The sequence below is a fragment of the Rhamphochromis sp. 'chilingali' genome (genome assembly GCF_963969265.1).
Source record: "Rhamphochromis sp. 'chilingali' genome assembly, chromosome: 10".
Classification (NCBI taxonomy): domain Eukaryota; kingdom Metazoa; phylum Chordata; class Actinopteri; order Cichliformes; family Cichlidae; genus Rhamphochromis; species Rhamphochromis sp. 'chilingali'.
The window spans coordinates 31,586,114-31,613,391 of NC_137937.1; the positions used below are offsets into that span (position 1 = coordinate 31,586,114).

At 38.6% G+C, this 27,278-nt stretch overlaps 1 protein-coding gene across 2 annotated transcripts in view; it reads left to right on the plus strand.

The window, feature by feature from the left end:
- Nucleotides 1-27,278, plus strand: part of col27a1b (collagen, type XXVII, alpha 1b) — a 66,775-nt gene that overhangs the window by 33,206 nt on the left and 6,291 nt on the right. For both annotated transcript variants that reach the window (XM_080893618.1, XM_080893619.1), the window contains 38 exons: nucleotides 323-376; nucleotides 1,276-1,320; nucleotides 1,580-1,633; nucleotides 2,548-2,592; nucleotides 2,798-2,851; nucleotides 3,258-3,311; nucleotides 4,341-4,394; nucleotides 5,502-5,555; nucleotides 5,631-5,684; nucleotides 5,773-5,817; nucleotides 6,777-6,830; nucleotides 7,058-7,102; nucleotides 7,267-7,320; nucleotides 8,109-8,162; nucleotides 8,326-8,379; nucleotides 9,634-9,687; nucleotides 13,106-13,159; nucleotides 13,603-13,647; nucleotides 15,162-15,206; nucleotides 15,384-15,437; nucleotides 16,062-16,115; nucleotides 16,201-16,254; nucleotides 18,181-18,234; nucleotides 18,429-18,482; nucleotides 21,506-21,613; nucleotides 21,711-21,764; nucleotides 22,031-22,138; nucleotides 22,216-22,269; nucleotides 22,779-22,832; nucleotides 23,806-23,862; nucleotides 23,952-24,005; nucleotides 24,111-24,164; nucleotides 24,275-24,328; nucleotides 24,469-24,522; nucleotides 24,604-24,711; nucleotides 24,788-24,895; nucleotides 25,684-25,791; nucleotides 25,881-25,934. In XM_080893618.1, coding sequence (XP_080749744.1) covers nucleotides 323-376; nucleotides 1,276-1,320; nucleotides 1,580-1,633; nucleotides 2,548-2,592; nucleotides 2,798-2,851; nucleotides 3,258-3,311; nucleotides 4,341-4,394; nucleotides 5,502-5,555; nucleotides 5,631-5,684; nucleotides 5,773-5,817; nucleotides 6,777-6,830; nucleotides 7,058-7,102; nucleotides 7,267-7,320; nucleotides 8,109-8,162; nucleotides 8,326-8,379; nucleotides 9,634-9,687; nucleotides 13,106-13,159; nucleotides 13,603-13,647; nucleotides 15,162-15,206; nucleotides 15,384-15,437; nucleotides 16,062-16,115; nucleotides 16,201-16,254; nucleotides 18,181-18,234; nucleotides 18,429-18,482; nucleotides 21,506-21,613; nucleotides 21,711-21,764; nucleotides 22,031-22,138; nucleotides 22,216-22,269; nucleotides 22,779-22,832; nucleotides 23,806-23,862; nucleotides 23,952-24,005; nucleotides 24,111-24,164; nucleotides 24,275-24,328; nucleotides 24,469-24,522; nucleotides 24,604-24,711; nucleotides 24,788-24,895; nucleotides 25,684-25,791; nucleotides 25,881-25,934 — 2,271 coding nt within the window. The remainder of the gene's footprint in view (nucleotides 1-322; nucleotides 377-1,275; nucleotides 1,321-1,579; nucleotides 1,634-2,547; nucleotides 2,593-2,797; nucleotides 2,852-3,257; nucleotides 3,312-4,340; nucleotides 4,395-5,501; nucleotides 5,556-5,630; nucleotides 5,685-5,772; nucleotides 5,818-6,776; nucleotides 6,831-7,057; nucleotides 7,103-7,266; nucleotides 7,321-8,108; nucleotides 8,163-8,325; nucleotides 8,380-9,633; nucleotides 9,688-13,105; nucleotides 13,160-13,602; nucleotides 13,648-15,161; nucleotides 15,207-15,383; nucleotides 15,438-16,061; nucleotides 16,116-16,200; nucleotides 16,255-18,180; nucleotides 18,235-18,428; nucleotides 18,483-21,505; nucleotides 21,614-21,710; nucleotides 21,765-22,030; nucleotides 22,139-22,215; nucleotides 22,270-22,778; nucleotides 22,833-23,805; nucleotides 23,863-23,951; nucleotides 24,006-24,110; nucleotides 24,165-24,274; nucleotides 24,329-24,468; nucleotides 24,523-24,603; nucleotides 24,712-24,787; nucleotides 24,896-25,683; nucleotides 25,792-25,880; nucleotides 25,935-27,278) is intronic.

Consider the following 27,278-nt stretch of genomic DNA (forward strand, 5'->3'; position numbering starts at 1 on the left):
GGTTCGCGGGCTGCTGAGCAATCCCTGCCAGTGCGTGCACACACAGACACTCGTCGCTTGGAAACAATCAGCCATGGAATTTCCTGCCGGTCTCTGGGGAATGAAAATGCTGGGAGCACATCTGATAACTTGGCCTTACTCTGGAAACTTCCGTTTTGGAAAAACACTTTGTTTATCCCCTGTGTTTGCTGTAATAACTTAACTGACATCCCGTGTGATATCTAAATGCATTCAACATCAAAATGGGCATTTTGAGAGAATGAATATAATAAAGACTCTCTCTCTATGGTTACATGACGATGCTGTCTCTTTGTGTGCTCAGGGCTTTCTTGGTGACGTTGGAGAGAGGGGACCACCTGGCCCTGATGGGAACCCAGTAAGTGAAAAGATGTGGATTCCTGCACGATTTACTCATGATTGGTGGAATCCATTTCCTCCCATTTGTCCCTGAAGTCCACAATGTTACACCTGACACAGATTTAATCTGATTTCACATAACGATCACACTGCAGTGTCATTTAGAAGATTACATACAAAATGCTGTAGTGCAACAAACAGGTGCACTTCATACAAATTTTAATGTAGCACTTAAATTTATTTAGTCTACATCAAGTAACCTAGAGGGATAATTCTGAAAAAGTTTTTAACACAGTCAAAACTTAAAGCAGGAACATTTTATACTTACTCAGGACTAACCACGAGTCAGATCTTGGCATTCTCCCTCACTCATCATTATCCATACTGATATGAGGGCACCATCAGCAGTTTCATTCGCCACTCATCTTTCTTTAGCTTGACACTCACCACTTGTGATTGACTGGGTCAGTGTTAGATTGTGATTGGCTGACCTCTGAGAGCATCCCCCTGGCTTCATTTCCTCTCTCTCCAGAGAGAAGAGGGGATGTTCCATTTGGCTAAATCCACCTCCTTTCATTCATAGAGAAAGAAAGGAAGCGACAGGAAGGCCACACTGGGCTGTGTGTCATCCATCTCTGTATTGGATGCGTGGCTTGGAGAGGATGTAGGCATAGCATGTGGCTGTGGGGTAGATCATTTGGGCAACAATCTGCTCTGTGTGTTAAGTGCCAAGTCGCTTACTCAGTGCTAAACTGAGATAGAGTAGAGGAAAACATTTTCTCAGGATAAGGAAAATACTAATCAACAAAACAAATATAGAAACATGCCGCATTCAATCGCATCTCGTACTGACAGCTCTATGCTCCTGAGTGTGCACATGTATCTCTTCTTTCTCTTCTTCTTTCCCATTCCTCCTAGGGTGAGCTGGGAGCTCCTGGCCCATGTGGAGTCCCTGGTCTTATTGTGAGTGTTGCGCAGTCCTTGTAACTGATTTCATAAAGTTATATTTGTGGTTTATGCACTTTGATTCGTTGTCTGTTGCTCTCTGCTTTTTCATTTTTCTTCCTTCTAAAATTAGTTCGAAACAACTTTTTTGTGGAGTATTATTTATTTTCTTTCTTTATGAGCATCTGCTATGAATTTAAAACAACACTTGTTTTGCTATTGAACAAAATTCCTCCAAAGGACATTGTTTTAAGGCTGTTGGTGTGATTGTTTGCAGGGAGACATGGGCCCTGTTGGCATTATGGGATTACCTGGACCACCAGGACTCAAGGTAAATGTTCCAGTTTCACTGTTTTGCCTCTGTCTGTTTTTGAGGATTTTTAACTGTAAGTTTTATGCATTTTGGTATTTTAGTGATTGGCCTTCAAAACTTCCTCCAATAGAGGCTAAGCTTGCATTGGTCAGACATGGTTAGTCTTGGGATTAATTATGCTACAGAATAGATGTTCCTCAAGCGGCAATCACTGGGCTGAAAATGATGCCAAGTGGAAGTGCCAAAAATCTCCATTTCTACTAACAGCCAAAAGGGAGTCATGTAAAGATGTATGTAAATGATGGACTGAGCCACCATAACGCCAGTTGGTTTTGGATTGTATTTTGAATCCTCAGTGTTAGTGTTTTGGTCATTACTGTTTTATCTTTGTGGAGGCAGAAACAACCCTGTTTAGTCAAGGGTATCAGGTTGTTTTAAGTTAGCTGACACTAGCAATCTAGGTTAGCAAGTTGCATGCATAAGCTCTACCAGTTCAAGACACAGACGCCCATTAATACAGACTAATAAAATAGCAGACTTAGTGTTGGGGGAAGCCTCGAGTGACCATTAAAGGAACTGGTGGTCAATCCCGATACACTACCATATTAGAAAGGCAAACTAAACTGCATTGGAAAGCATACAGCCTCAAACCAAAACAGTTTTCCCTGTGTAGCTGTGTATGTGTCTGTTTGTTGCACTTGTGCCGTTTATGAATACAGCTTGCTAACTACGTTTGCTTGCTTTTACTTACTTAGCATTTTGCACTCTTAGCAAATGCAGTAACGTTTAGCACCAAAAAATCACTTGGTGACTGTTGTTGAGGCTTCAGAGCACAGAGATCATGACTTATCTTTCAGGTCTGGCTGTGTCCATCTTTAATACACCCTTGTGAACAGGGAAACATGACAGCGCTTTTTTTCTTTGCTTCTAAGGGAGTACCTGGAAATACAGGGGAACAAGGACTGAAAGGTGATAAGGTGATCTGCATATGTCTTTCTCAAACTACTACCTTTCTCTACAAAAGAATGGTTAATGTGACAAATCACAAAATTGTATCTCTCTCCTGAGAAAGCTAACATTTAAGGCAAAGCTATAAAGCATGTGCTAATCATAGCTCCTTGTTGATAGAATTTTTCTCTTATTAGCATTCACACTATTTTCTATGTTTATTTCTGTTTCCAGGGGGATGTTGGCCTGCCAGGAGAGCCGGGAGAATGTGGATTCCAAGGGGACAAGGTAGGTGTATTTTTGTATGTGCTCAGGTGATGGTGCAGATCATCCATTAAGATTATGGATTTAATGGCTGGCTTCTCGTAAATGCATCTGTTTGGGTCCGTGTCAGATTCCCCTCAGCAAGATGATTCACTCTAGATTGCTACCAATTAGACCAGCACAGAGTGTGTCATCTTTGCAACCATCTGTGTGTGCATGGATTAATGGGACTTGTTGTAAAGTCTCTTGTACTGCTCTCTTAAAGGGAAGTACAAACCATTTACTATAGCCGTGTACCAGGTTTAGGCACTAAAAGGTAAACAGTCTTTCACAAATGCCTCCAATGTATCAAATAGGCTTTGCACAGTACTTTTTGTTTTGATGCATTTGATGCCCCTTTTTGTCTTGTTAACTGGCATTTATGTTACAGGGCAGCCGTGGCTCACGTGGGTTGCCCGGTCCTTGTGGAAAACCTGGACAACAGGTATTTTACCTTCCACATGCTTACTGATTTACAATTATCCATTGTGGATAGTTTCATGCAGGAAAACTCCATTCAGTATAGTTGAAACCTCATTTAGTTAACATCTAACTGGATTGCAGTAATGGCTCCCCCAGAGCCAGTGCAGTGAATTGGAATTTATTTGATTAAAATTATTTAATTAGTGATGTTGCAGTGATCTCTAGACTGAACATTATAACCTTATTTAGAAATAACAGATATTTCTTTTCTCAAGCAAGAAAACATTTGCTTTGCCTGCTTTGCAATTAAATTATGATGTGAAGGCAGTTTCTCCTTTTTAAACTCCGGATGAGAATTTTGTTCTGAAAGCATAGTGGTGCACTCAAAGGATCCAGTGAGTCTTAAGATGCTCTCAAGAAAAAAAGGCTGGTCTTCTTGAAGAAAGATGAGCAGAAATCTTCAAACGTATACAAAAGCAAACTTTATGCCCTTATGTGTGTGTGAGAATTTTGGTCTAATCAAGCACATATAGCTCAACTCTTCAAAGAGTAGGGCACAGGCAAATTCCCAGTGTGAACGCTCTCCGAGCTTTGGCACTTATGCAATCTAAAAGTTTCCTTAATGTTTTCAGTGCTCTCTGATCTGATTTGAGGTTCTTGCATAGAAAACTAAGCCTCATGCTTGCTTGATCTGCTATGTGATTTATGCATCTTTCAGCAATGATAACAGCCATTCCAAGGAGCTAAACTCATTCTTCATATCAGGATCTTATCTGATTTTCCCTTGTTTGAGGGATTTGTTGTCTGGTGCAATGAAAATTAAATTTCCTTTATTCTGCATTGACGTAACCTTGAATTGCATAACATGTTTACAGGTGCTAAAGGGCAGGTTTATTATAACTGAAAAAAATGAAGATGTATTGGATTGTTTCATTAAAATGCCACATTATGTTGGTTCCACAATCTAGTAAATGTGTAAATTTTAGCTTTGTTGTTGTTGTTTTTACATTTTTAATTCTAATCTTGGTGATAATTGTGTGACATTTTTAAGGGCAAACCTGGTGAGAAGGGTCCTGTTGGTTTACCTGGTCCTCCTGGCCTAGAGGTAGGAATTATAGATACATATAGATTATAGTCACATACAAACATTTTATCTAAATACAGGAATTTGAAATGGTCCTGAGCCAAACCTCATTTCTTTATATTTGCTAGGAAAAGGGGTGCAGTGATTTACCGAAACCTGCAAACATAGAAATACACTCAAAAATGGTGTTGAAAGTCAATGTTTTGTATGACCACCTACTCTTTAACACAGCCTGAACTCTCTTGGGCAAGCTTTCTTCTAAATCCTTTAAGTAGCCTTCGGGGATAGTTCTTCAGGCTTCTTGAAGGACATTCAAAGCTCTTCTTTGAATGTTGGCTGCCTTTTGTTCCATTCTCAAGTTTTCATCTAGTAGCTCTTTGGGAATCAACTTTTTGGCTTTTTCTTGTAGATTCAACTACAGAAACGGGTGTGAATTATGTATTTTTGCAACAGACTGCTGGCAACAAAGTGCCTGAAGATAAAATTTAGAATTGATTCTTGCTAAGTTGCTAAACACAACAATGGTTCATCTCTTGAGTTAGGTGTTTCATAGGTCAGTGTTAAGTCACTTAACAAATAAAAACATTCCTCTGAAAATGGTCAGGTATAAGAATTGGACTGAAAATGAGCAAAAAAGTAGCCAATGTCCACAGAAAACTCTAAAAAGTCTTCAGAAAGCCTGGCTAACTATTGATAAATGGACTGGTTCTTGTGGAGTGTTTTTCCACACAAGCACTCAAAGTGCTTTACACAATATGCTTCATTCACACACATTGATATAAGCTTTTTCTTTCTATGTATAAGTGCTTTCAATCTAACATTCACACTTGGAGAGAAACTTGGGGTTCAGGATCTTGCCCGAGGATATTTTAGCCTGCAGACAAGAGCAACCAGGGGTCAAATCACTAACCTTCCAATTAGTAGATGACCTGCTCTACCTCCCGAGTTTTAGCTTTCTCATGACAACTCAGGAATTGCACAATGCTTCCTGGAAACAAAATCTGAAGAAATGAGGAGTTGCTCAAGACTTTTGCTCAGTGCTGTTTATCATTTTAACAGTTTAGAGTAGCATAAACCATTCTACCATATGGTGATATAACTGGGGTTCATTTCTTGTTATTTCTGCAGGGCTTTCCAGGTGACATTGGCCCACCAGGACAAAATGGCCCTGAAGGTCCCAAGGTTAGTAGAACCACATCAGCTCAATTAGAACCACAGAAATTAACTGAACCCTGAACCTCAATGTCTCATTAATAGGGAAAACAAGGAGCAAGAGGTTTGCCAGGTCCAAGTGGAACTTCAGGACTTCAGGTGTGGTTACATTTAAAAGTTCATTTAAGCTGAAATAAATGTTTCTTTATGTAATGTTGACTTTTTTTTATTTGTTTTCTTTGGTCAGGGTGATGAGGGGCCAGTTGGGCCAGCTGGACCCGCTGGACCCGAGGTGAGTACAACCTAAGACCAGACACAACAATAACAAAGTTGTCATTTAAAACCTCAGCACTTACTACACTCATGTGTCTCTGCCTAAATTAGCATTGGAGGAGTAACTTTGACCAATTATGGATAGTAAGTCCTTTGGCTGACTGATCTCCTATTGTTTTCCAGATGTTTTCAAAGACTTCCTATTGGACACTCTGTACTCATATTACCAGATTGGTCAGCAAATTGCTGCCTCCTGTCTATCATAAAAAGAACGTGAAAGCAAACAAGAGTGTTGTAAACAAAAGAAATTCTTTAAAAAGTATCTAATGATTGAGTTATTTTTTAAGATAAATGCACAAGAAAGATAATTATAAAGATAATTAGATAATTTATTAAATCTATTTAAGAGTGGAGTCAAACAAGTTCCCGTTATTGTTTGTTTATCAATTGACTTCAACAGATGTAGATTTTTTATATCTGAATTGTGACCATTGTTGATAAAGATGCTATTCAAGCCAAATGTGACTTTATAAAAGACGAATAGGATGACTTTGAACTGCTCCACAGTATAAAAAAGTCCACAGTGACCGTCTCTGTCCAAAAATGTGTTTGTTTGGAGTCATCCCAGGCTAAACAATAGAGAAGCCTTTTCCAATAAAACAATCTATTTTTGCAGTGGTAGACTTCAGTCTGCCATCTCCCAAAAGTAAAACCCACAAGTGAATATGAAAATACAAACACAAATGACCCAAAGAGTTTTGTGAGTAATAATAAGCCTTTGATGCTAGAAATACCTCTTTATTTTTTGAATCATTAGCTGTCTTAAAGGGGTGCCTTTGTTTTGGCATCAAATGTTGGTTTGTTTTGTGTCGCAGCCTCTTGAGGGAAGCAACACCTTTTTACTGGAGATACAGAGTTTATTGTTTGTTGTGTGGAGCTTCAGTACACTTCTCTCTGTCATTTCTGCTTTCTGTTCAGGGCAGGCCGGGGAGGCAGGGATTCCCTGGACTGACGGGCACAGATGGACTCAAGGTCAGACTTAATTGTCATACGTTCACAGACGAACCGTTGTCACCGTAACTGAACACTCTCTCCCTGGTTTTCTTTTATGATAATGTATCATCTGAATATGTATAAATTAGATGTTAATTCCCTGCTACCACAGGGGAACTGGCCTCTAAGCACATTTCAACTGAATTGCACTAAAAACGAAAGGCATGAATAAGTTTGTGATATGCTAATTGGCTGCTTTGCTGTAGGGTGAGACCGGGATAACTGGCGAGGTCGGAAAGCTTGGCGAGAGGGTAAAGGCTTTTCTCCCTCTTTTTTGCTCGTTTCTGTTTGATGCTCACAGTGTGTGTCTGTTCTGTCAGTGCCCCAGAGCTGTGCAGCCTATTATGAGAATTACAAGTTCATAAGACTAAGAGAAATAAGACACAGTTAAGACAGCATTTTTTCTCTCCCTCAGGGACTGCCTGGTTTTATTGGGCCTGTCGGAGAGATGGGTATCGCGGGAGAAAAGGTTAGCGCGGTCTAAATGTGTCATTCTTTGCTACTGTCACAATTTGTAGTCTCGTTTTGACCTTTTGAAATCTTTTCTGTAGTGCTGTATGGAGTGGGCCAGCAAATGCACAAAAATATATTGAACACAGTTTTTCAAATAAGTTCTCATGCAAGTAAAATTGCTGTCTTGTGGTTGTACGCGTGCACCAGCCGATCACCAGTTATAGTTTGAGTAAGATTTGTAATATTTTTCATGTTTCTGTATAAATATGACCTAATTCATCATCAGATATTAACACAAGTCCCAAAAGTAGATGAATTCAACTGAGATAAACATATACAATTTAATTGTTATCAATTTATTTTTTGATGGAAATGATCCAATCATACATTGACCTTTGACTAGCCACATCTAATCAGTTCTCACTGAGTCCAACTGAACTTGGAATAAATAGTAATGAAATTCTAGATCACAGTAAGCTTGACCAAAATTTAATCTGCTCAACTGAATGATAGTTTTAAAGATGTTCCAGAAATATTGCACTCATAAGAACTGGATGTACAACCTAAAAAAGTGATCCCACCTGCAATGACCGTTGCCCACATGGAGACATTAAAATTTGCATATTTGCTAACTTTCTCCATATAATGTAATTGTACATTTCTGATAAAACAAAAGCAACAATTTGAGAGCATTACTTTATTATGTTGTTACTGGGTATAATTAAATGTTTTGACATATATTTGACTGTTGGATCGGTTGCAATCCTACTTCCGTTTCCCTAATCGTGGCTTTTGGTACTTCAGGGTGATCGAGGGAACACAGGCGTCCCCGGGCCACCAGGTGAACAGGGGCCGATGGTAAGGAGTAAGTCTGGACCCCATCTCTCATACCAGGGGGCATTCTGTTGTAAAGGGTTGGGGTGTGATAACAGATTTGATTTATCATGTCACATCTGAGGACTTATTTATGCTTTCTTTGAAAGATTGTATAGATATCGTTCAAGTAACGTTGTTTCATCAGGGTCACCCTGGAATACCTGGTGAGATGGGGCCACCTGGACTGCAAGGGATTCCAGTAAGTTTACCATTATTACTATCTGTATCATAGCTGTAGAGAAGGTAAACTGTCTTGGTGTGTGTGCATGTGTATGGTGTGGCTATACTAACCTATTGTGCCATCTACACTAACAGACCTTATCTAATCCATGAAAACGGTGCCTGTATGCAGTCTCAGATTGCACTTCTCACCGCACCCAACTACACTGGTGCTATGTTGCATTTCTCTTGCTTCTGTAGAGATACTTTCAATTTAGTTTTATTTATAAACTGAGATTTCCTAGAAGATGAAAAAACAAACCTTACAATATTAGAGAGAGAGAACTCCAACGATCAGACGATCTTATACGAATAAGCGCCTGGCAACAGTGGGAAGGAAAAACTCCCGTACAACAGGAAGACATCTCTGGTAGAACCAGGCTCAGGGAGGTACAGTACTGTACTGCAACCGTTTGGGGGGTAAGGAGAAAGTGAAGATCAAAATAGAGAGTTTAGGCCTAAACACAAATTACAGGAGAGAGCAGACAAAAGCTAGTTTCATGCAGCAGTGGCATGCAAATGCATCAAGAGTAAAAAGAGGGGAGTGGAGAAAGAAATGCTCAGTGCATTATGGAAAGTCCCCCAACAGCCTGATCTGATAGCATCTTCACAAGATGGTTTAGAGTGACCTGATCTAGCACTAATTCTAAGCTTTATTGAAAATAAAGTTCTTAAGCAGCATTTTAAATGTAGATTCCAAACTCGGAGCTGGTTCCACAGGAAAGAGGCCCAATAGCTGAAGACTCTGCCTCCTGTAGTGGCTACTTTCGGCTGCTGCCATGTCACAAAGGGTTGCCACAGAAGGTATTTCCACATGTTTGATTTGGCAGTTTTACACCGGATGCCCTTCCCGACACAACCCCAAAGGGCAGCTAAAGTTTCTGCCTCTTATTCTTTTTTTTGCGTTATTTTTTTTTATAGATTGATTTTCAAAAAGACAAAATGCTGATGGACACTTTGGGACAAACTACAAAACAAGACAACACAGAGTTGATACAGAGATTAGAAGAGATGTGTGTGGTTAAGTGTGAGAATGTGCTTTTCGGTTTAGCTTGACATCAATGTGATAGAAAGGGAGCAGAAAAAAAGTCACACAGTAATAGTTCAATATGATTATATGGTGTTGTGTTTTTTTAGCAGCCTTTGATGGTTGACAACATATCAAAAAAAGTGAGGTAGTTGCATCTAAGTCTCCATTTTCAAACTCAAAGAATATTTTTTCATACACATGCAGGGGCCTCCAGGTTCCCGGGGATCTGTTGGTATCAGAGGACCCAAAGGCAGGAGGGTAAGCAAATGGAAGCTATAGTAAACGATGATATCTCCATTATGTGACTCTTAATTACTGTCTGTTAATAAATAATACACCATAATTATGTTTGCACCCAGCAAATGAAATTAGCATCATGATCCATGTCCAGTAACCTGCTAAAAGGCACCATGGCTGCTAAACACTAGTGTCACTATTTCTGTTGAAATGCTAGCTTACACTTCTACAGTCTTACTCAGCCTCTGCCATTACTGTGACTGCTTAAAGCCCTGATTTATTGTAATTGTAATTTTACATCCCCAGTTGCAGTAACAATAGTTGTTTTTTCTTTTTTTTCCACAATAATGAGAAGATGAACTGTGTAACATTACCTCAGCTCTAATTGTCTCCAAAAGATCCAGACATAATGACGTCTCTTAAAGTACTTTTCTATAATGCAAAACCACAGATCATTTTAGAAGATAACCTCAGTGAGCCTCCATCTGTATATCTTTCTATATAGAAGATGTAGCAGCTTATCTCAGAATCTTGCTGCATCTGCAGGTTTAAATCTGTCACTGGTGCTTCATTGTTTTCCAGCTTTGCATAATATAATTAAGGAGTTATAGACTTTAATGGAAGAGTGCAAAATTTTGGACAAAATAAATAATTGATCTAATATGTCATTTTAGCCACATTTTTACCCCTCAGCCGTTAAAGGCTAATGGGGTATAGTTGTCACCCAGGTGGGCATGGTGGGCGCGTGATGTGGACACCCAAGTTTGTGAATGCAGTAACTTGAGAATAAGGTAATGTAAGATTTTGAATTTGATACCAAAGGCGTAGCTACTAAAAATCTCAGTTGAGTTTGAATCTCAGTGACCTCAACCTCAAGATCAAGGGTCAGAGGTCAAGCTTGCTGAAAAACCTTTGACTATGATAACTCGTGAATGAAGCGGTGTAGGAGTTTTAAATGGATACCATAGGTGTATCATAGTTTGAATCTGTGACCTTGACCTCTTGGTTGAGGTCAAGGGGTCAAATTTTCTGAAAATCCTGTATATGCGAATAACTTGGCTAACTTTGAAACCGATACCTCAGGTGCATACATAGGAGGCTGAGGGCTACCACGGGTCACTGCCAGTATTTTTGTTTTGTTTTTTCCAGGTACTCACCCACTTGGTGGAAAGACTTAATTTGTCCCTAATGATTCATCTCACATGCAAAATATATCCATATGTGACTGCTATACATTTGTGTCTGTTATAGAAATAATTTTTATAAGTACCTACACACATACAAACATTAAAGTTTTCACAAGCCTGCAGCATCCTGTGAAAACCTGCATATATATCATATCATATATCATGATTCAGTAGCTTGTAGAAAAGCTTTTAGCATCAGTAAACTGAAGTAGTCTTTTTCTATATTATTTTATCAGACTGTCAGTTTTTGAGGGACTTTTGTTACGGAAGCGTTTATGGTCTGAAAAGTTTCCTCGTCCTGTGACTATAAAATAAGTCCAAGCCATCATCCTTCCACCACCATTCTCGATAATTCGTATGAGATGTTGACACGTTGTATTTGACTTTCACCAGAAGTGACGCTGGCATTACGACCAAACATCTCCCACAAGGTCTTGTCTGACCAAAGTATATTGTTCCAAAGGTCTTGTGGATTGTTCAGATGCAACTTTGTAGACCTAAGCTGTGCTGCCATGTTCTTTTTACAGAGAAGAGGCTTTCTCTTGGCAGCTCTTCCAAATAAGCCAAAATTCTGTCTTTATGTATTGGTACTGTCGTGAACTTTAACTTTTGTTGTGCTGACTGAGGCCTGTTCAGTTTGACATGTAGGGTTTTTTTGGGTTTTTTTTGCAATTTCTATAAGAATTAGACAGTCTGAATCAGATATGAGTTTGCTGAAATGTCCACTCCTGGGAATATTGTGGCATTATGTCAACATGTGGTCACTTGCTGATCATTTAGTGAAGGGTAATTTGCAGCACCTGGTGGATACTTTCCTTCTTAATTCCTATGGAAGCAGTAAAGGTGTACTTAGTGTTTCATAGGGCTCTGAAAGAGTGCAGTGAAAACTTCCTTTTTTACATGACTGTAATAAACAGGACTTTTATATGTTTTTGTTTGCCCTTGTTATGTTGTACTTCTACAGGGTCACAGAGCTCAATGCTTTTATCCTGCCTAATTACTATAAATAGAACTAAATTTTCAGTCATCACATTAGGCATTTTAGGTATTTGCAGGTTATTCATTAAAATAATTTTCTTTCTAGTGATTTGACTGCACCATTCATTTCTTTTTTCTTTTTTTTAAGAAATAAAGAAAGACTGAGTGCGAGTGAACTTCAAACTAATGTTCCTGTCCCAGTTAAAAGGATGTGAAAAATGATTATCAGTGGAAGGATGGATGGATGCTAAATGTTTGCACTTTAGATGTTCAGTCTGAATAAATAACATAGTCAACCTTGTCTTTTGTGCTAAATAAGTGAAAAAAAAATGATTGTAGGTGAAGTTAGATTAGAAATCTAATGAAATTGTATGAATCTGTTTAAAGATTTGTTGGAAACAAGTCAGAGTATCTTGAATTATGATCACTTACTCTCCTATTATGCATCAAGAAAGTGAGACGTGATTTAAAAAATTATTTAAACAGGAAACAGTTAAAATGATCCTACTGACGTGTAAATATTTCTCATTATCAGACAAAACATTATATTTAAGGAAACAGACTTTTTGAGTGAATCTATTAATCTCAATTTCAGTTTCTTATTAAATTAAATGTATATTTTACAACCTGTTTAACACAAGTTTTGAACACAAGCTGAACACAGTTACTACCTCAAAAGGTTTCTCACTCCTAACACTGCTGAGTTTCTGAACAACAGAAAGCATAATTTTATTCTGACAGCTTAATGGAAATAGCATTAAATTAGCGCTCTGTATATATTCTACTCTGTCTGTTTGCATTATTTAGGATACTTAGAAAAGGAAAAAGAACTAGAATCACACAGAATCAGTTCTTAAGTATTGACTAAACAGTTTTGTTCATTTTAAAAGCAAGTATGAATCAGCTAAAGGATTTTTAGCCTTTCCCAAGGCTTCTTCAAAATTACTTTAGTGTGAAGGCAGCACTGCTGTGCGTAGTCTTGGAAAAATGAGGACAAAGTGTTCACAGTGTGGGCACTGTGTGGAGCTAATATCCAGATGCAAACTATTTGCTAAATAGCCACAATCTTTGATGATGTCTCTCCAGTGTGGGCTAAACCATAGTATGCAATCAAACCAGAAGCACTGCCTCCCAGGCTCTGCTAAATGGGAATGACAAAAATGGAGATTAATTGCCCAAAATCATTAACTTTATTTGTTAAACAACATCCCCTTTAGGTCTGTTAAAGGCCAGTGTTTCTCAAACTATTCCTCAGCTTTTATTTCTTTGCATAGGGTCCAAGAGGTCCAGATGGCCCAGTGGGGGAGAAAGGATCTACAGGAATAAAGGTGAGCACATGGTCAAAAAAATCAAAGGTGATGCTAGTTACAAGATACGCAGAGTGTGATGTTCAGTTAACGCGCAGGGATTCATTGCTGGTCATATTATTCTGCAGCTGCCTTTGAGGAATGTTTGTCATTAGGTTTCCTGATTACGCACATCAAATATGCTCCATGAAAAACAAATGGCTCAAATTTCTGCAGAGAAAACGACAAATCATGAGAATCTTTACAAGAGACTTTGTTCTGAAGACTGTGGTTATTAACTGTTTTTAGCATCTGAAGAATCTTTAGAGGGCACTCTTGTTAAAAACAAATTTAACAACTGAGTCTTAAATCAAAGAGCATTAAAATATTGATGGTGCTGGTAGTGCTTGTCAGTGAGAAACACTTAAACTCTGGGGGATTTGAAAAAGCTCAGTTAACCGATGGTTTTTTTCTTTTCTTTGCAGGGCCCTGATGGTCCACGAGGAAAATTGGGCCTCCCTGGAGACATGGTGACGAAATTTCTTCTAACAGTAATTTTTTGCATTAGCACAAATCCTGGTTGCATTTGATCATTTAGCCTTCCAGCTTTCTCAGAAATAGCATTTCAGATAAACGGGCACTGTTGATACTGTAGAAGTTCAGTATTTAATGTTGCATGTATATGATGATCATCAGGTTTGGTTCCACTGTGATGGAAGCATTACTCCAGCTGTAATGTCCTCAGCTGGTTCACAGTGTTCTGCAGATTCTTAAATGAACAAATAATTCATTTTATTACACTTTTGTAATGTATTAACCATTATTAGTTGAGCAGTGAGCGTTGCAAAAGTTACATAAATAACCTTCCTGTCATTTTCGGGTCAAATCGCCTCAATTTACAACTTAAAACACTCAGAAATATTGTGTTTTACATCTGATTGCCTCAAGGCCTTATGGCATCCTCCACACTATGCACTTGAAAATATAAAAGTGATGACCCTGGCCCCTGACCCCCTGAATGGCCCACTGAACGACTCATTGAACTGAATTTGGTGGTGAAAAATGTCTGTTATGCTAATTTAAGAGCTGCTAAAACTGACTAGTCAATTTTGACCAGAAACGCTAAAGTAAGAGGGTGGGTGTGCACAAAACTGGAGGGATAAAAGTAAAAATACAGTAATGTAAAAATGGTCAATTAAAGGTAAACACATTTCTTCAAATATAAATCTAAAGTAACTGACAGCAAAGATCGTTTACACTTGCAGCAATTTATTTTAGTACATGCAGCAACAGGCAGGTCCAGCAGTTCAGCGGTGCAAAATCACAATTTGATCTTATCGTGTTAAAAGCATTGGCACTGTGATGGGAGAAATGCATTTTTTTCTTACTGAGGCACCCCCACTCTGGTGGTAGAGACTAAGATAAGAGGAAAAGGAATTGAGGATGTGCGGTTTGGAAAATGAGAAAGGGGCCAAGTTTGGTGTGAATATATACAACAGTTGGTGAGATATGATCTCAGGTTCTGTTTAATATCAGTTGGCTGTAACAGTCTTAAAGCTCCATTAGATCATTTTTGTTCTGGGTTTGAACACAATCAGGTCTGAATTAGGTTAATTTTTTTTAAACTTATTGATACATTTCAAAATGACTGTCACTTCAATTATTTGACATGAACGCTTGGCAGTTCTTACTCTTGGCACCTCCTGGTTATTTGGCAAATACATCAGCAGTTATTAGGCATAAGAAAATAATGAAAGCAAAATGCACTCACACAAATTTGGGTCCAGATTCCATTTACCAAACTTGACTTTGATGGATAGAAACTTTACCAAGATAATTTCCTGTTTGTCAGGAAATGGTTGTGGTTCTAGTGGCTATCAGAGATTTCAATGCAAAACGTAGCTGTAACGTTAAACCTAATCGAGGATAGAGAGAAAGTGAACCAAGCCCTATCCTAATTTTAACACATGGAAACAACACAATTATATCTAACTGGCTACTCACATTTCAAAACCTATTTTTCTGTGTGTGTCATTGTCTGCAGGGAAGACTTGGTGAGCCAGGTGAATCTGGGCCTAAAGGATTTCAAGTAAGTTATTGGGGCTAACAAAGCTTTCTTTTAGGTCAGTGTTGAATTTGTTGTAAGCAATAGTAGTGGATAAGACATAGGTGTGCGTTGTTTATGTTTATCTCGTGGGGGTTATAGCATTTCAAAATATTTATGAGTACCTGGAGTGTGGGTGTAACAAATGGCTATTATTTTCAGGGTATCCAAGGCCACTCTGGACCTCCAGGAGCCAAAGGACTTGCAGGAGAGCCAGTGAGTTTTAGTACTTTTTTGAAGCTTTAACAATAGCTGCTTTTGTTGGTCACATTTTTTCTCTGGTGTTCACTCCATGTGGTTTAGTTAGACAAAATCTAGCTGTTGCAGAATTTCTTAGAAGATACGTCATAAATCAGTATCTCATTGTCTACTATAACTCAGAGCTCTGTAGCAGCTACTATGCACCCTACGTGCCCCTGCATATTTAGACTGATTTTCTTCATTTTTGACCCTACTTAGGAACTTCTATCCTGTTTGAAAAAGCCTTAGACAGCCTAATCCTCTTTCTCTCATGCTTCCCAAATCTCACAAACACAAGCAGAAAAGTAGTGAGTTGGAGACAAGTTGATTTACACCATCTCCTTCCTCCTTCCCTGGCAGCCTTATTGTAGCCTCACTGTGTCTCTATGACAGCAGCCCAGTTTTTACATCTTTTAGGAGTTTTGGCTCTGTGTTGTGATGGCTGCAGATTAACTTATATTCACAAATCCAAACTTTCTGCCTATTACTTGTTTCTTTTCACCTGTTCTTTTTACTCTTTTAATGTCACTTTCAGAGGTTTGTCCAAGATTAGAAAATGCTCTTAACCTTTTTATTGAGGCTCCTGTTTTATTGCCACAGGGACCAGCAGGGCCACCAGGAACGACTGGGCCACTTGGGGAGATTGGGCCGAGTGTAAGTTGATCACACAGTCTGTGTAAAGCCTCCAACTGACTTTTACATTTGGATAGAATAATAAAGCTGTGACTGTTCCTAACAGGGGCTACCAGGGAAGACCGGAGAGAGAGGACCGCCTGGTGATCTTGGAGAGAAGGTGACGAGGATGATATGTTGTCAGAATTGCACTTTTTTTTATTGAATTATAATATCAAAACTGCCTTTGATGATTTAATCATGTCATTTGTGTCTCCAGAAAGGTCACATTGTTTTAGGTCTACTCTGGGATCATTGAGAAATTGTGATTTATTTGCTTTATGCTTTACAGAAATATATAGTACTGAATACATTCAGACTCATTTTCCCCAAATTATCGGTAGCATAAAATGTAAAGAAAATCAGAATACAGTACAGCAATGGTACAAGACTATTTATTTTTATTATTTTAAAGCCTGTATGTATCGATCAGCAGTAATGGCACCTATGTGTCCATATTACTTGCGCTAAAGCACCCCAATACAATCAGGGATGTCAGACGATTCCGCTCCTCTTTAAACCAGAGGATGCGGTTTCCAGGATTTCCAAAAAGAATTTCAAATCAGGCCACAGGATTTTCCTGTCTTTTTTCCATGCATAGTGCCCACGCTGCTGCCTCCTGGGCTTGACCAGGAGGCAGCAGCAGTGTTTCTGGATCTCGTTTATATGGTTATTCTTTTGCCTAATAGTTTTAATTTGCATTTGTACATGTAGAGATGAACAGGGCTCAATGGCAGCGGGTTTCAAAAGTGTTCCTGAGCCCATGCAGGGCTCTGCGCTACAAAATCATGCCTGCTTTTATTGCTGTGCCGCCTGAGAGTCTGAGGCCTTTCATTTCGGAGGCCTTTCAATTCTGGCTTGTTCCTTGCATGCATAGATTTCCATTCATTCTTTGAATATTTTAATGATACTATATATAATAGATCAATTCAGTTTTAGTTATACGGTGCCAATTCACAACAACAGTTGCTTTATATTGTATTCCAACAATATTGGAGAGAAAATCTCCACAATCAGATGGTTTAGTGAAATCAACAAACACACTAAATCAAGTTTAGTGTGTTTGTTCTATACACGCCAATTTCTTAAACACGCAAAACAGATCTCAAACTTGTAGTAAAGATAAAACTTGTATAACAAAAAATAGTTCTCCAGTTTCCACAGGGTCTCATTTTTCTTGAAAATAGTTTTGTACACAGCCAGAAAACACTGTAGATACTTTAGAAAGGAAATGTCATGTGAAATTATATGTCATATAGTCGAGGTGCAATGCTGAAGTTAAGAGGGCATCATCATAGTTGAGGGCATACCCAACTATGATGGGTAAGGCTGTGTCTGTCTGTTTAGACTTCTGCTACAGGTCATTCTGTGATGCTATGGATATATATAGCTGAGATTATTTGACCCTGTAGTGCTTCTATGACAAATGTTTTTCCATACATCATATGAGTTCAGAAGGTCTACAACAATTTTTATTTGAGAGGTATCTGTCAGACTAAACTCCACATGAAATCCAAGACTCAAGGTTTTTCATTACAATATTGCACTGTAATGGGATAGGTGTTACTCCCTTGACCCGTCAGTGGGTTTAATATTGATGCACAGGAATAACCTACTGGATTTGGACTTATCTACTAAGATAGGTATCGACCTGTGAATACAGTGTAACTGCTCAAAGTTCAAGTTTTAAAAAAGTAACATTAATTCCAAAGCTGTATGAACTGCTTTTTGTATATATGTGACTGTTGTGTTCCTGTATGCTTTTTATCCACTCAGGTTGCTGTCTTTGTCTTTGCTGCCATTGTTAATAATTTCATTACTTTTCAGCACAAAAAGTACCGGTAGTAGTTTTGTGCTGGCAGATTAAGTTAAGCTATTAGTTAGTTAAGCTTTTATAAAAAGTCAGTTTTTACTCCCATGATTTACATCGTAGTACCCTTCATAACAGGTGGCACTGATTAAATTTATCCTGTTGATATCAAAGATTGCATGTTAGACATTTAACACATTGATGGTAGCTTAACGGTCACGCTTCACTGTTTGACAGGGTGACATTGGTCTACCTGGTAGCATCGGCGAACAAGGCTTGATTGGCGAGAGAGTGAGTTTCCCAAGTTTTCTTTCTGTGATGTCTTAATGATTATGATGTACTTGATTTATTTAGTCTGCACCAAAATCGACACAAAGTGCTAAATGTTTGAGTGTGCAATTACATCTGTTTTTGCTTCCATTTCATTACCGTCTTTGTCATCAGGAAGAAATACAACTATAATGTTTTTGTGATTTGTCTGTCAGGGTGAGCCAGGCATTGATGCGGAGGCTGGGCCAAGTGGACCTGATGGTGCCAAGGCAAGTTTTAAAATACTTTAAAAATATAAAAAAAGAGATGTGTATTAACTGTTTTTAATTGTACAGTCCCGGAGTGATTATAAAAACATTTATCAATTATTCAGCTAGTAGTTAAATAATTGTTATTAACTTCGACGCTGATTAATTTTATCCTGAAGCTGTCGGTGAACTTTGCAAACTTTCCTGTTTACGGTAGCAGCTTACTGTAATTAGAACAAGTCAAGTATTGTTTGTGAGATATTGGCCTTTGTACAATTGGAGTACATTGTGTTGATGCTCAGTGAAAACAGATAGCAAGCTATTTTAGGAGCTCTGCTGTCTGGCAGATAGTGTGACAGAAAAAAGAGGAAAAGCATAAAAAGTGTGCCTATTCAGCAAAGCCAAAATGTTGGAAGTACGGCTGATGGACCCACAAAGCGCTTTTTGCTCTGTCAACGTGCTAAAATGTGAGCTGAGAACACTGAGGATTAGAAGAAGCAACCTGAGATTCTTTTCAGCTTCATGCTGTACAGGACTTTTTCTTCTGTTCAGCGGAGTAAACTACTTTGAGAGGTTTCTGGCCACAGTGCAGCTACCAGAAGAGATTAGCAGCTTTTGCTGTTGTTTGAGGAATGAAAGGGGAGTGAAAATCGGTGCATTGTAGTGGTTTATTGCACAAATATTATGTAAACCATCAGCAGAAAATCACAAGATTAAACTTTTAGAAACAATGTTTACCAAACTATGTAATTACGATACTTTGACATGGTATGAACCCCATTATATTTGTTTTCACTGAAATGTCTTGCAGTCTTGTCTCGTCAGAGCTACCAGCCAGTATTCTATTTGAGAAGGTGGCAAAATGTCCCTGACTTTGCCAAATAAATGCTTCTCCTGTATTAAAGTGTTATTAGCTCATTTGGCTAAAGTAACAAACTACCAGTCAGAAACTAATCAAACTTACGGACGATGATTGCTGAATGTGTCTTCACCCAAAATCGTTCTCAAGGTTCTGGTCACGCTGTACAGGCAGTAACCTGTGAATTGTGATGGATCATGGGCCGATGACTTACACATAAAAATCCTGTAACAGATAACGGAAATACTAAACAGCCTGCATTTAGATTAAAAATAAGGATCACAGCATTTGATTGTTGTTTCACCATTAGTCAGCATTAGTTCACAATTACATCTTAGAATATGAACATGGTTGTCCTGTGATAAACGAGGAGCAATATATTGGGGAGTCAGACCATACTCTGTAAGTAATTTAAATAATCTTAAAATTGATTCTAAAATGTCCTGGAACCTAATGTAAAAGGGCTAGATCAGGAGTAATGAAGGTCACTCTTCATTCCCTGCTAATAAATGTTGACTGATGACTTAATAACAAAGTGTTAATTAAGGGTAAGGGGTAGTGGGGTTGGAGATTTAAACATGTGTTGATGTTTTAGATGAAGAACATTTTTTGAATTGTTCTAATTTTATTTTTAAAGAACTTCATGATGTCAGTGCTAGTTAGCACTAATGCAGCCACTCTGGATCAACAGGGGTTGAAGATCGTGGCACGGCTAAGATTATAGTGACTATGATCGTGTTGCCTTTGAAATGGTTGCTTTGAAGGCAGGGACCAGATCTGTGACTACACACAGTTAACTTAATTACATTCATAGCACAGCCAGAACCTCGTAGATTTGAAACAGTAATTGAAAAATGTCTCCAAGAATACAGCGAGTGCAACACAGTTGGTGCAAAACAATGACATAGATGCTCTGCATCCTTGATTTTATATAGAAATAGAACCAGAATAGAACCAGTTAAGTCATGCAAACAACATGACATGCATGCACTGAGTTGCAGTAATTGTTCCAGGCTGCCTCAGATTGATTGCAAAATTGAAACTGTGTCTACATTTATAGACAACAATTAATGCAAACCTTTACCAATTTCTCTCAGTCTCTTTTTCCTAGTCACAAGGAGGTTGCATTTTATTTTTGCTCTGTGACTGAACCACAAAGGACCATGAAACCTGACAGAACTGTCAGCCTGACTACAGTGCTGGAAAAAAAACTGAAGTTGTTCTCATTTTCCTCTGTTAATAATGGCATAATAATAATATGCCGTGTTCTCTAAAGTCTAAGTGCGTTTCTTGGGACACCTCAGTTCAGTCTTGCATTCTAATGAGATACTCATTTGGGATAGTCTGTTTTATTTCTCGTTACTTTACATGAAGAAGGTCCACTATGCCTTTTCCTAAAAAGTACTGTCAGACAGCAAGACGGGTAGACTTTCTTAGAAGACGACATTTCGGCTGTAAAAAGTTAGACGGCCAAGAAATTGTCAGTGAAACAAATCTGTCCTCATGATAATTTCTGATGATGTAACATCATATTTACAGCCAAACTTTGCCCTACTTTCTTATGATACTTGATACTCTGGGAGCACAAACACCTTAAAGAATATGTCAAGTCAAAATGACACTTTTATTTATTTATTTATTTTTTATCTCTGAAATATTTCCAGTACGGTGCCTGTTTGGTCTAATAAATTAGTCATGCTTTTGTGTCATCCTGGCTTAACGGCTGTAGCTCTATTTACAAGCTTGGAAACTGCAGCTAGCTCAGAGTGCTGGAGTAAGACTTTTAGATACAGTTAGCTGTACCGCTTGCCTTTTCTGCGCTTAGACGTCTGTTACTGTACAGAAATGCTGAATACCATTAAAGATTTTATATATAACCTGAAGCTCTCCTCGGAATCAAACTCCTCCGGCTGGTAGATATTAACTCCTTACACTACCAGCAGGCATCTCCATCCGCTGTTGTGCAGGCCTCTCAGTGGGCAGTATCATTAATGGCTTATAAAACACTGTAACATATTTATTTTGGGCTTGTAAAATACTTTATTGGATATAAATAATGATACTTTGTTCAAATATATGAAGCTATGAATGTTTGTAATTATTGTTACAGTAATCCAGTTTATTCTCACTCAACTGTTAGATCATGGTTTTCTTCTTTTTATTTGACTCGTTCCACTCTTCCCAGGGTGAAAAGGGGGATGCTGGTCCTGAGGGCACCACAGGAGACAGGGGTGAATTTGGCCTGAAAGGAAAGGAAGGACCCCCTGGGCCTCCTGGGCTTGTGGGCGTGAGGGTGAGTGTTTTGGTAGCCAGCTCCAAATTTCATTCAGTTCCAATAAAAAGACAGCTCTTTTGGTCCACTAGAACCCTGTTTGATTTTCTGTTATCAGGGTCAGGAGGGTAAACCTGGCAAAATTGGGGAAAGAGGAAGGCCAGGAGAAAAGGTTTGTCAGTTCACTTGCTTGAAGCTAAATACATCTTTCAATCTTGGATGTCTGTCAATTTACTCTCTTGCACTGGGAGTTAAAACGTTCTCTGATGTAGTAGTAAACAAACAGAAAGGTCTGTAACCTCAATAAGCACAACACTGAAGGTGCTTGTCAAGTAGAGTTTTAGCATTAGATGTTTGATTTTGACAAACTAACTGCACAACTACTTAGGGCTATTTGTATGCTCAGTGAATAGCTGCTCATTGATGGCCTTTCTCCAGGGGAGCAAAGGTCAACAAGGTCATCTGGGTGAGACTGGGCCAGCCGGTGTGCCGGGAGAGCTAGGATTTTTTGGGCAGAAGGGAGCAAGAGGAACCATCGGACCAGTGGTAAATTCTTTACAGTAGGACTAAAAGACTTCATTAGTGTGTTTGTATATATGGGCTAAATATATATATTTCCCTAGGGTGCTCCAGGGAGAATGGGCCAACAAGGAGACCCGGGCATATCAGGTTACCAGGTAAGCCTTTGTTTAATACAAGCATCTAATTGTGGGGTGTTATGAAAAATGAGAGACCCGAGGGGAATATTCAAACAGCCAGGTTTTCATCTTCAGGCTCTGTACAGACTCACATAAAAAGGGATGTTTTTTCACGGGTCATTGCGATGATTCTTGCGTACAAAACGATCCCTATGAGTGGCACCTACTCCAGTCAGAGAATATATGAGACGACGATCTATAAAAAATATAACAGTAAAATGCAACACTATTACTGCATATAAGACGGAATAATATCATTAACCTGGGGATTCATCTTATCAAGTAGTAAAATAAACATTTTCATTCAAGTTAATTATTTTATGACTGTATGCACGCTATTGAAGTAAAGGCCAGTGACACTATTGGATGCAGTCGGATGTTTTTTCTGCTCTTCTTCTGTCTTACAAACACGTCACACTGTGAAGCTTAAGCTCAGAGCTTGCTGTTCTGAAATGAGGTTGGGTCATAATCGTATTTTCTTGTCATAGGGTCACGCTGGACCACCAGGCCCACTGGGACCACCTGGGCCAAAAGGTGAAAAGGTACATTCCCAGTCTTATTTACTGCCTCTAATAGGCAGTTGCTCTTTGTGTCTAATGAGCTCTTCCTAACAATGTATGTAGCACATTGTCTTTGAGTGCATGGTCAGGAGTGTTTTTTGGGGATACACTTGAACTTCAGTTGTGTCTCTAATTAGTGCTTCCTGTGTCTATCTTGTTGTCCTTGCAATATCCCCAAAGTCATCTCTAATTTGATCAGTGATATGAACTAGGACACACCCAATTAACTCAGTGTATCAAGTGTATATAATTAGCCAAGCACCTGGACTCTTTTGCACATGATTTTGGCGAGATTAGCCACATAATTTGTGTTTATTTGACAGGAGCAGCATAGAATGTAACTCACTGCACCACAGTTTTAGTGAGATGCTAATTTGCAATTTTTTTAGTCCCTTGGCAGAAGCCATCTGGATGTGGATATTTGTCATTTTCCCTTTGCCAATATCCTAGATATGATGGCTATGCTTGTGCTCTAATTAAATCAATATCATCCAATCACATGGATGATTGCAAAATTTATGACTGTCAATAAAAAATAGTGCAGATAAATACAGATCTGTCACAGTTCTGTTTTTATCATTTTTGCTACAGTACATTTTCGTTCATTTACTTGGCCCCTGCTCAGCCCTAATTATACTTCAGCTTTTTATTTTCCTTTCTGGGCTCTTCAATTATTTATTTCATTTGATACATGCACAGCACATACCTATTAAAATTATACACATATCTGTGGCTATTGTTTAATGAATCTCATAAAGACCCTGGAACAAATATTGGCTCCATTTATGTAAAATGGAATCATTGTGGGTAATAGTGCATGTAATGATTTGCCATCCATATAAAGAGAGCAAGCCATGTGTTTCAAACAAAGCATGCATTGATTTTGCAAAGACTGCTGGATTTAAGGGAAAATCTACTGATTGCAGTTGTTTTTTTTTCTATGTTGCTCAATTAGGGTGAACAGGGGGATGACAGCAAATTAGAAGGTCTCCCAGGTCCTGAAGGTGACAGAGTGAGTTTCCGAGATTTAGCAGTTTTTCAAGTGCTGGTTCTCTGTGTGCTCTTCCTGATTGTTTATTATGTTTTCCAATCTTAATCCAGGGCCGTCCTGGAGACAGAGGAGAGAGAGGAGAACCAGGTGACCCAGGGCAGACTGTAAGTAAAGTTTTAAAAAAAAGTGATATGCTCCTCTTTTTACATTATTTTTGGTGCAAACGGGGTTAAAATCAGCATTGAAATGAAGAAAATAAACATTTTCAGGGTCAAATAGGTTTTGATGGAGCAAGAGGGGATCCTGGTGCCCCTGGCCTTCCTGTAAGTATACTTTTTCTTGTAAACTGTAAAACTCAGTTGTATGAATATTGTGTAAAATTGTCCATAAAAAAAACTGCAATCTTTAAATCAAACACTAATAATCATTTCAGGGGAAACCTGGACCAAAGGGACAACCAGGACTGAAAGGATCCAAAGGTGACCAAGTAAGGACATAAATAGTTGCAAGATTTTACATTTATGAGTAACTTAATCACCTCTTCCAATATTACTGGGATATTATTATTACTGTATTTTCTTTTATGTACCCATGTCTGAACCTTGACATGAATTCTTTGTGTTTCAGGGTCAGAAAGGAAAATCAGGGGCAAGAGGTGCATCTGGTACCAAAGGGCCACCAGTGAGTTGGACAAACTCCTTGTCTGCTTATATAATGAAACCTTAACTTAAACATTAACATAAAGTTTTCTGATCGTCCAAGGGTCCCGAGGGCTCCACTGGTCCACGTGGGGTTGTTGGGAGGGAGGGACTTGAGGGTCCACCTGGTATGGATGGCCAGCCTGGCATAGATGGAAGTAAAGGCGTTAAGGTGAAGACACTGTCAGTGATGCCTGTTTCATTGAATGAAAAGAAAATATTGCTCATTGATTGCCTCCTGTATTTAGGGGGAGCAAGGAGAAGATGGAAACGTGGGCTTTCCTGGAAAACCTGGGCAGCAGGGTGAAAAGGGTGTAACAGGGCTTCCTGGAAATCAAGGATCCTTTGGTCCAAAGGTGATGATGATGAAATGATGCTTGACAGCTTGCCTGGCTTTGATCATATTCATAAGGAACATGTTAACAGCATAAGAATCTTTATAGACTGCAGTGCAGGCAAAATTGTTGCTGATATTACTCGTAATTGCCAGAAAGCTTTTAATCTGCTATAAATGCCTCCCTCAGCAACATAATGCTGCCTTTATATGTGGAGCCTTATGTAATTTCAAAGGCTGAATGCTGCATAAAGTCTTTATACTGTTTCTCAGAAGACCTACTATCCATTGCAATAATGTCGGGAAGTTTGTGTTGGAAAGTATCAATGAATTGCCACAGTTTTTGTTTGCATGTCCTTGCAAATATTATATAAGATGCAAATATGCAAGACAAACAGAGAGGCTGTATTTATGAGATCTGAAGCATTGGACAGTTTTCACCTCGCTGCCCCACTCAGGGCATCAAGTTGCATTCTAATTTTGTTATATGTGATGATCTAAACATAAACATGCCAAGTTTTGATGAACTGTAGCTTGGTTCTTCTGCATCTAAATCTAAACCGATTTAAGGGACACCCAAACGAGAAAGCAACAGGCCAGCACAACTGTATTTTAAGTTAAGTTTTGCTACTGATACTTGCTACATGATTAGGGACCACACTAAATGCAATTAGCAGTGCCTTATCACAGAAAACATGAAGTAGGTGCTCGCTGAACTATAGTGACTTCTGTATTTTTGTTAAAGTATCTATATAGAGGTTATGGCATGGATGTAAAAACGATTCTCGTGTGATTGCATTTCTTCTATAGGGCGAGAAGGGGCTCCCAGGACAAATTGGTCCAGCAGGGAAGAGAGGATCCATTGGCGGGATGGGATTACCAGGAAAACAAGGAGATCAGGGAGTTAAAGGGCAACTGGTGAGGGCTGACAACTCAAATTCCTTTATAGGACAGCATTCTTTTGCTAGGCAATATATCCATACTTTCCCTTCCTTCTTTTTTATTAGGGGGATACTGGTGAACAAGGATTTCCGGGGGTGTTTGGTCTCTTTGGACCAAAGGTAAGCTTCTACACATTCTCCATTTAGAAGTGATGACCTCAGGCCAACATTTTTAGACTGAATAAAGTTTTTAACCTTTAGAATAGGCTTATTAAAGTAATTTGTGGGTTTAAGTCACCTTAAGGCTGAAAAACTTTTTTAGTCTTAAGTTGTCGAGAGCTGCATAATATTATATGATTTTTGGAAATATTAGACATGAAAGCTGTTTGGTATTACTGTAACATGCCTCAGGATGACATCTGCTACACCATAAGTTTTACTTACAGCACTGCTGAAGTATATATCATTACAAGCTGAAGAAACAGAATAGGCTTTATTGGAGTCTGAGTCTTTAATTTAAAACCCTGAGAGTGATGTTGGATATTTTCCTGCAGTGGGGAGTTGAACAGGAGTGTCGAGCGCATGAGCTTTGTGCCGGTGCTCGGTAGAGTTTATAATGGTCGTACTTACTCAGAAGAAATGGGCAAGAATAGTTAAAGCATGACAAGTTCTGGAGTGATGTTACGTTTGTAATGTCAACAATATTGATAACTGTAATAAGTGTAAAATGTAGTGTTTTTGTAATGGCACTTTTTATGGTCAGGGCTTCTGTAAAACACTGTGCTTCAAACCATTTACTCCTTTTTTATATACATATTTAAAAGGAAAACTGTCAGCGCATGTGCTGTTCACCTGTTGGATAAATGTTTGAAATAGCACATCTGTAACAGCACCTCCATGTTTGTGAAACCAAACTTTAGATTTATAAGAATATTCTGCGCTGCTGTGTTCTGTGCTTGTAAACCGCTTAGCTTTAGATTCCAGACTGCTCGTTTAAAAAAGTAATTTTTAACAACTTACATACTTGAAGAATAACTGTTTATTAATTTAAAAAGCTGCCTAATTGATGTAGTGTTTGTTTGTACTCTTACCTCTGCAAAAAAAGAGATGCTAACACCTTGAAGCTAAGTTGCTTTTTACACAATCTAAGGTAAATCCACACAAAATTTCTAAAGCAACTTTTTAAACCTGATATTAAAAACATCGTTTTGTTTGTTTGAGAAAATAATCTGCTGATCTGTATAGTGCGGTAAAACATTATTTTACTGTATTAATATTATAAAATGACTATTATAATAGTAGATGTATAAATTTAATGCACATGGGGCTTTGACACAGACACAATCTTAGACCTGCTTCTTAATGAATTGCAGCTAGAGACATTTCTTCAGCAGCTTTAATGGTGATGGAGGACAGTTTAAAACTGGCATATAGCTGTTTAAACATATCAACATCAGACAATATCATGAGAATCAGGGTTTCCCATCATCCAGTTTCCCACATGTAGCACACAGCTTTGGATGT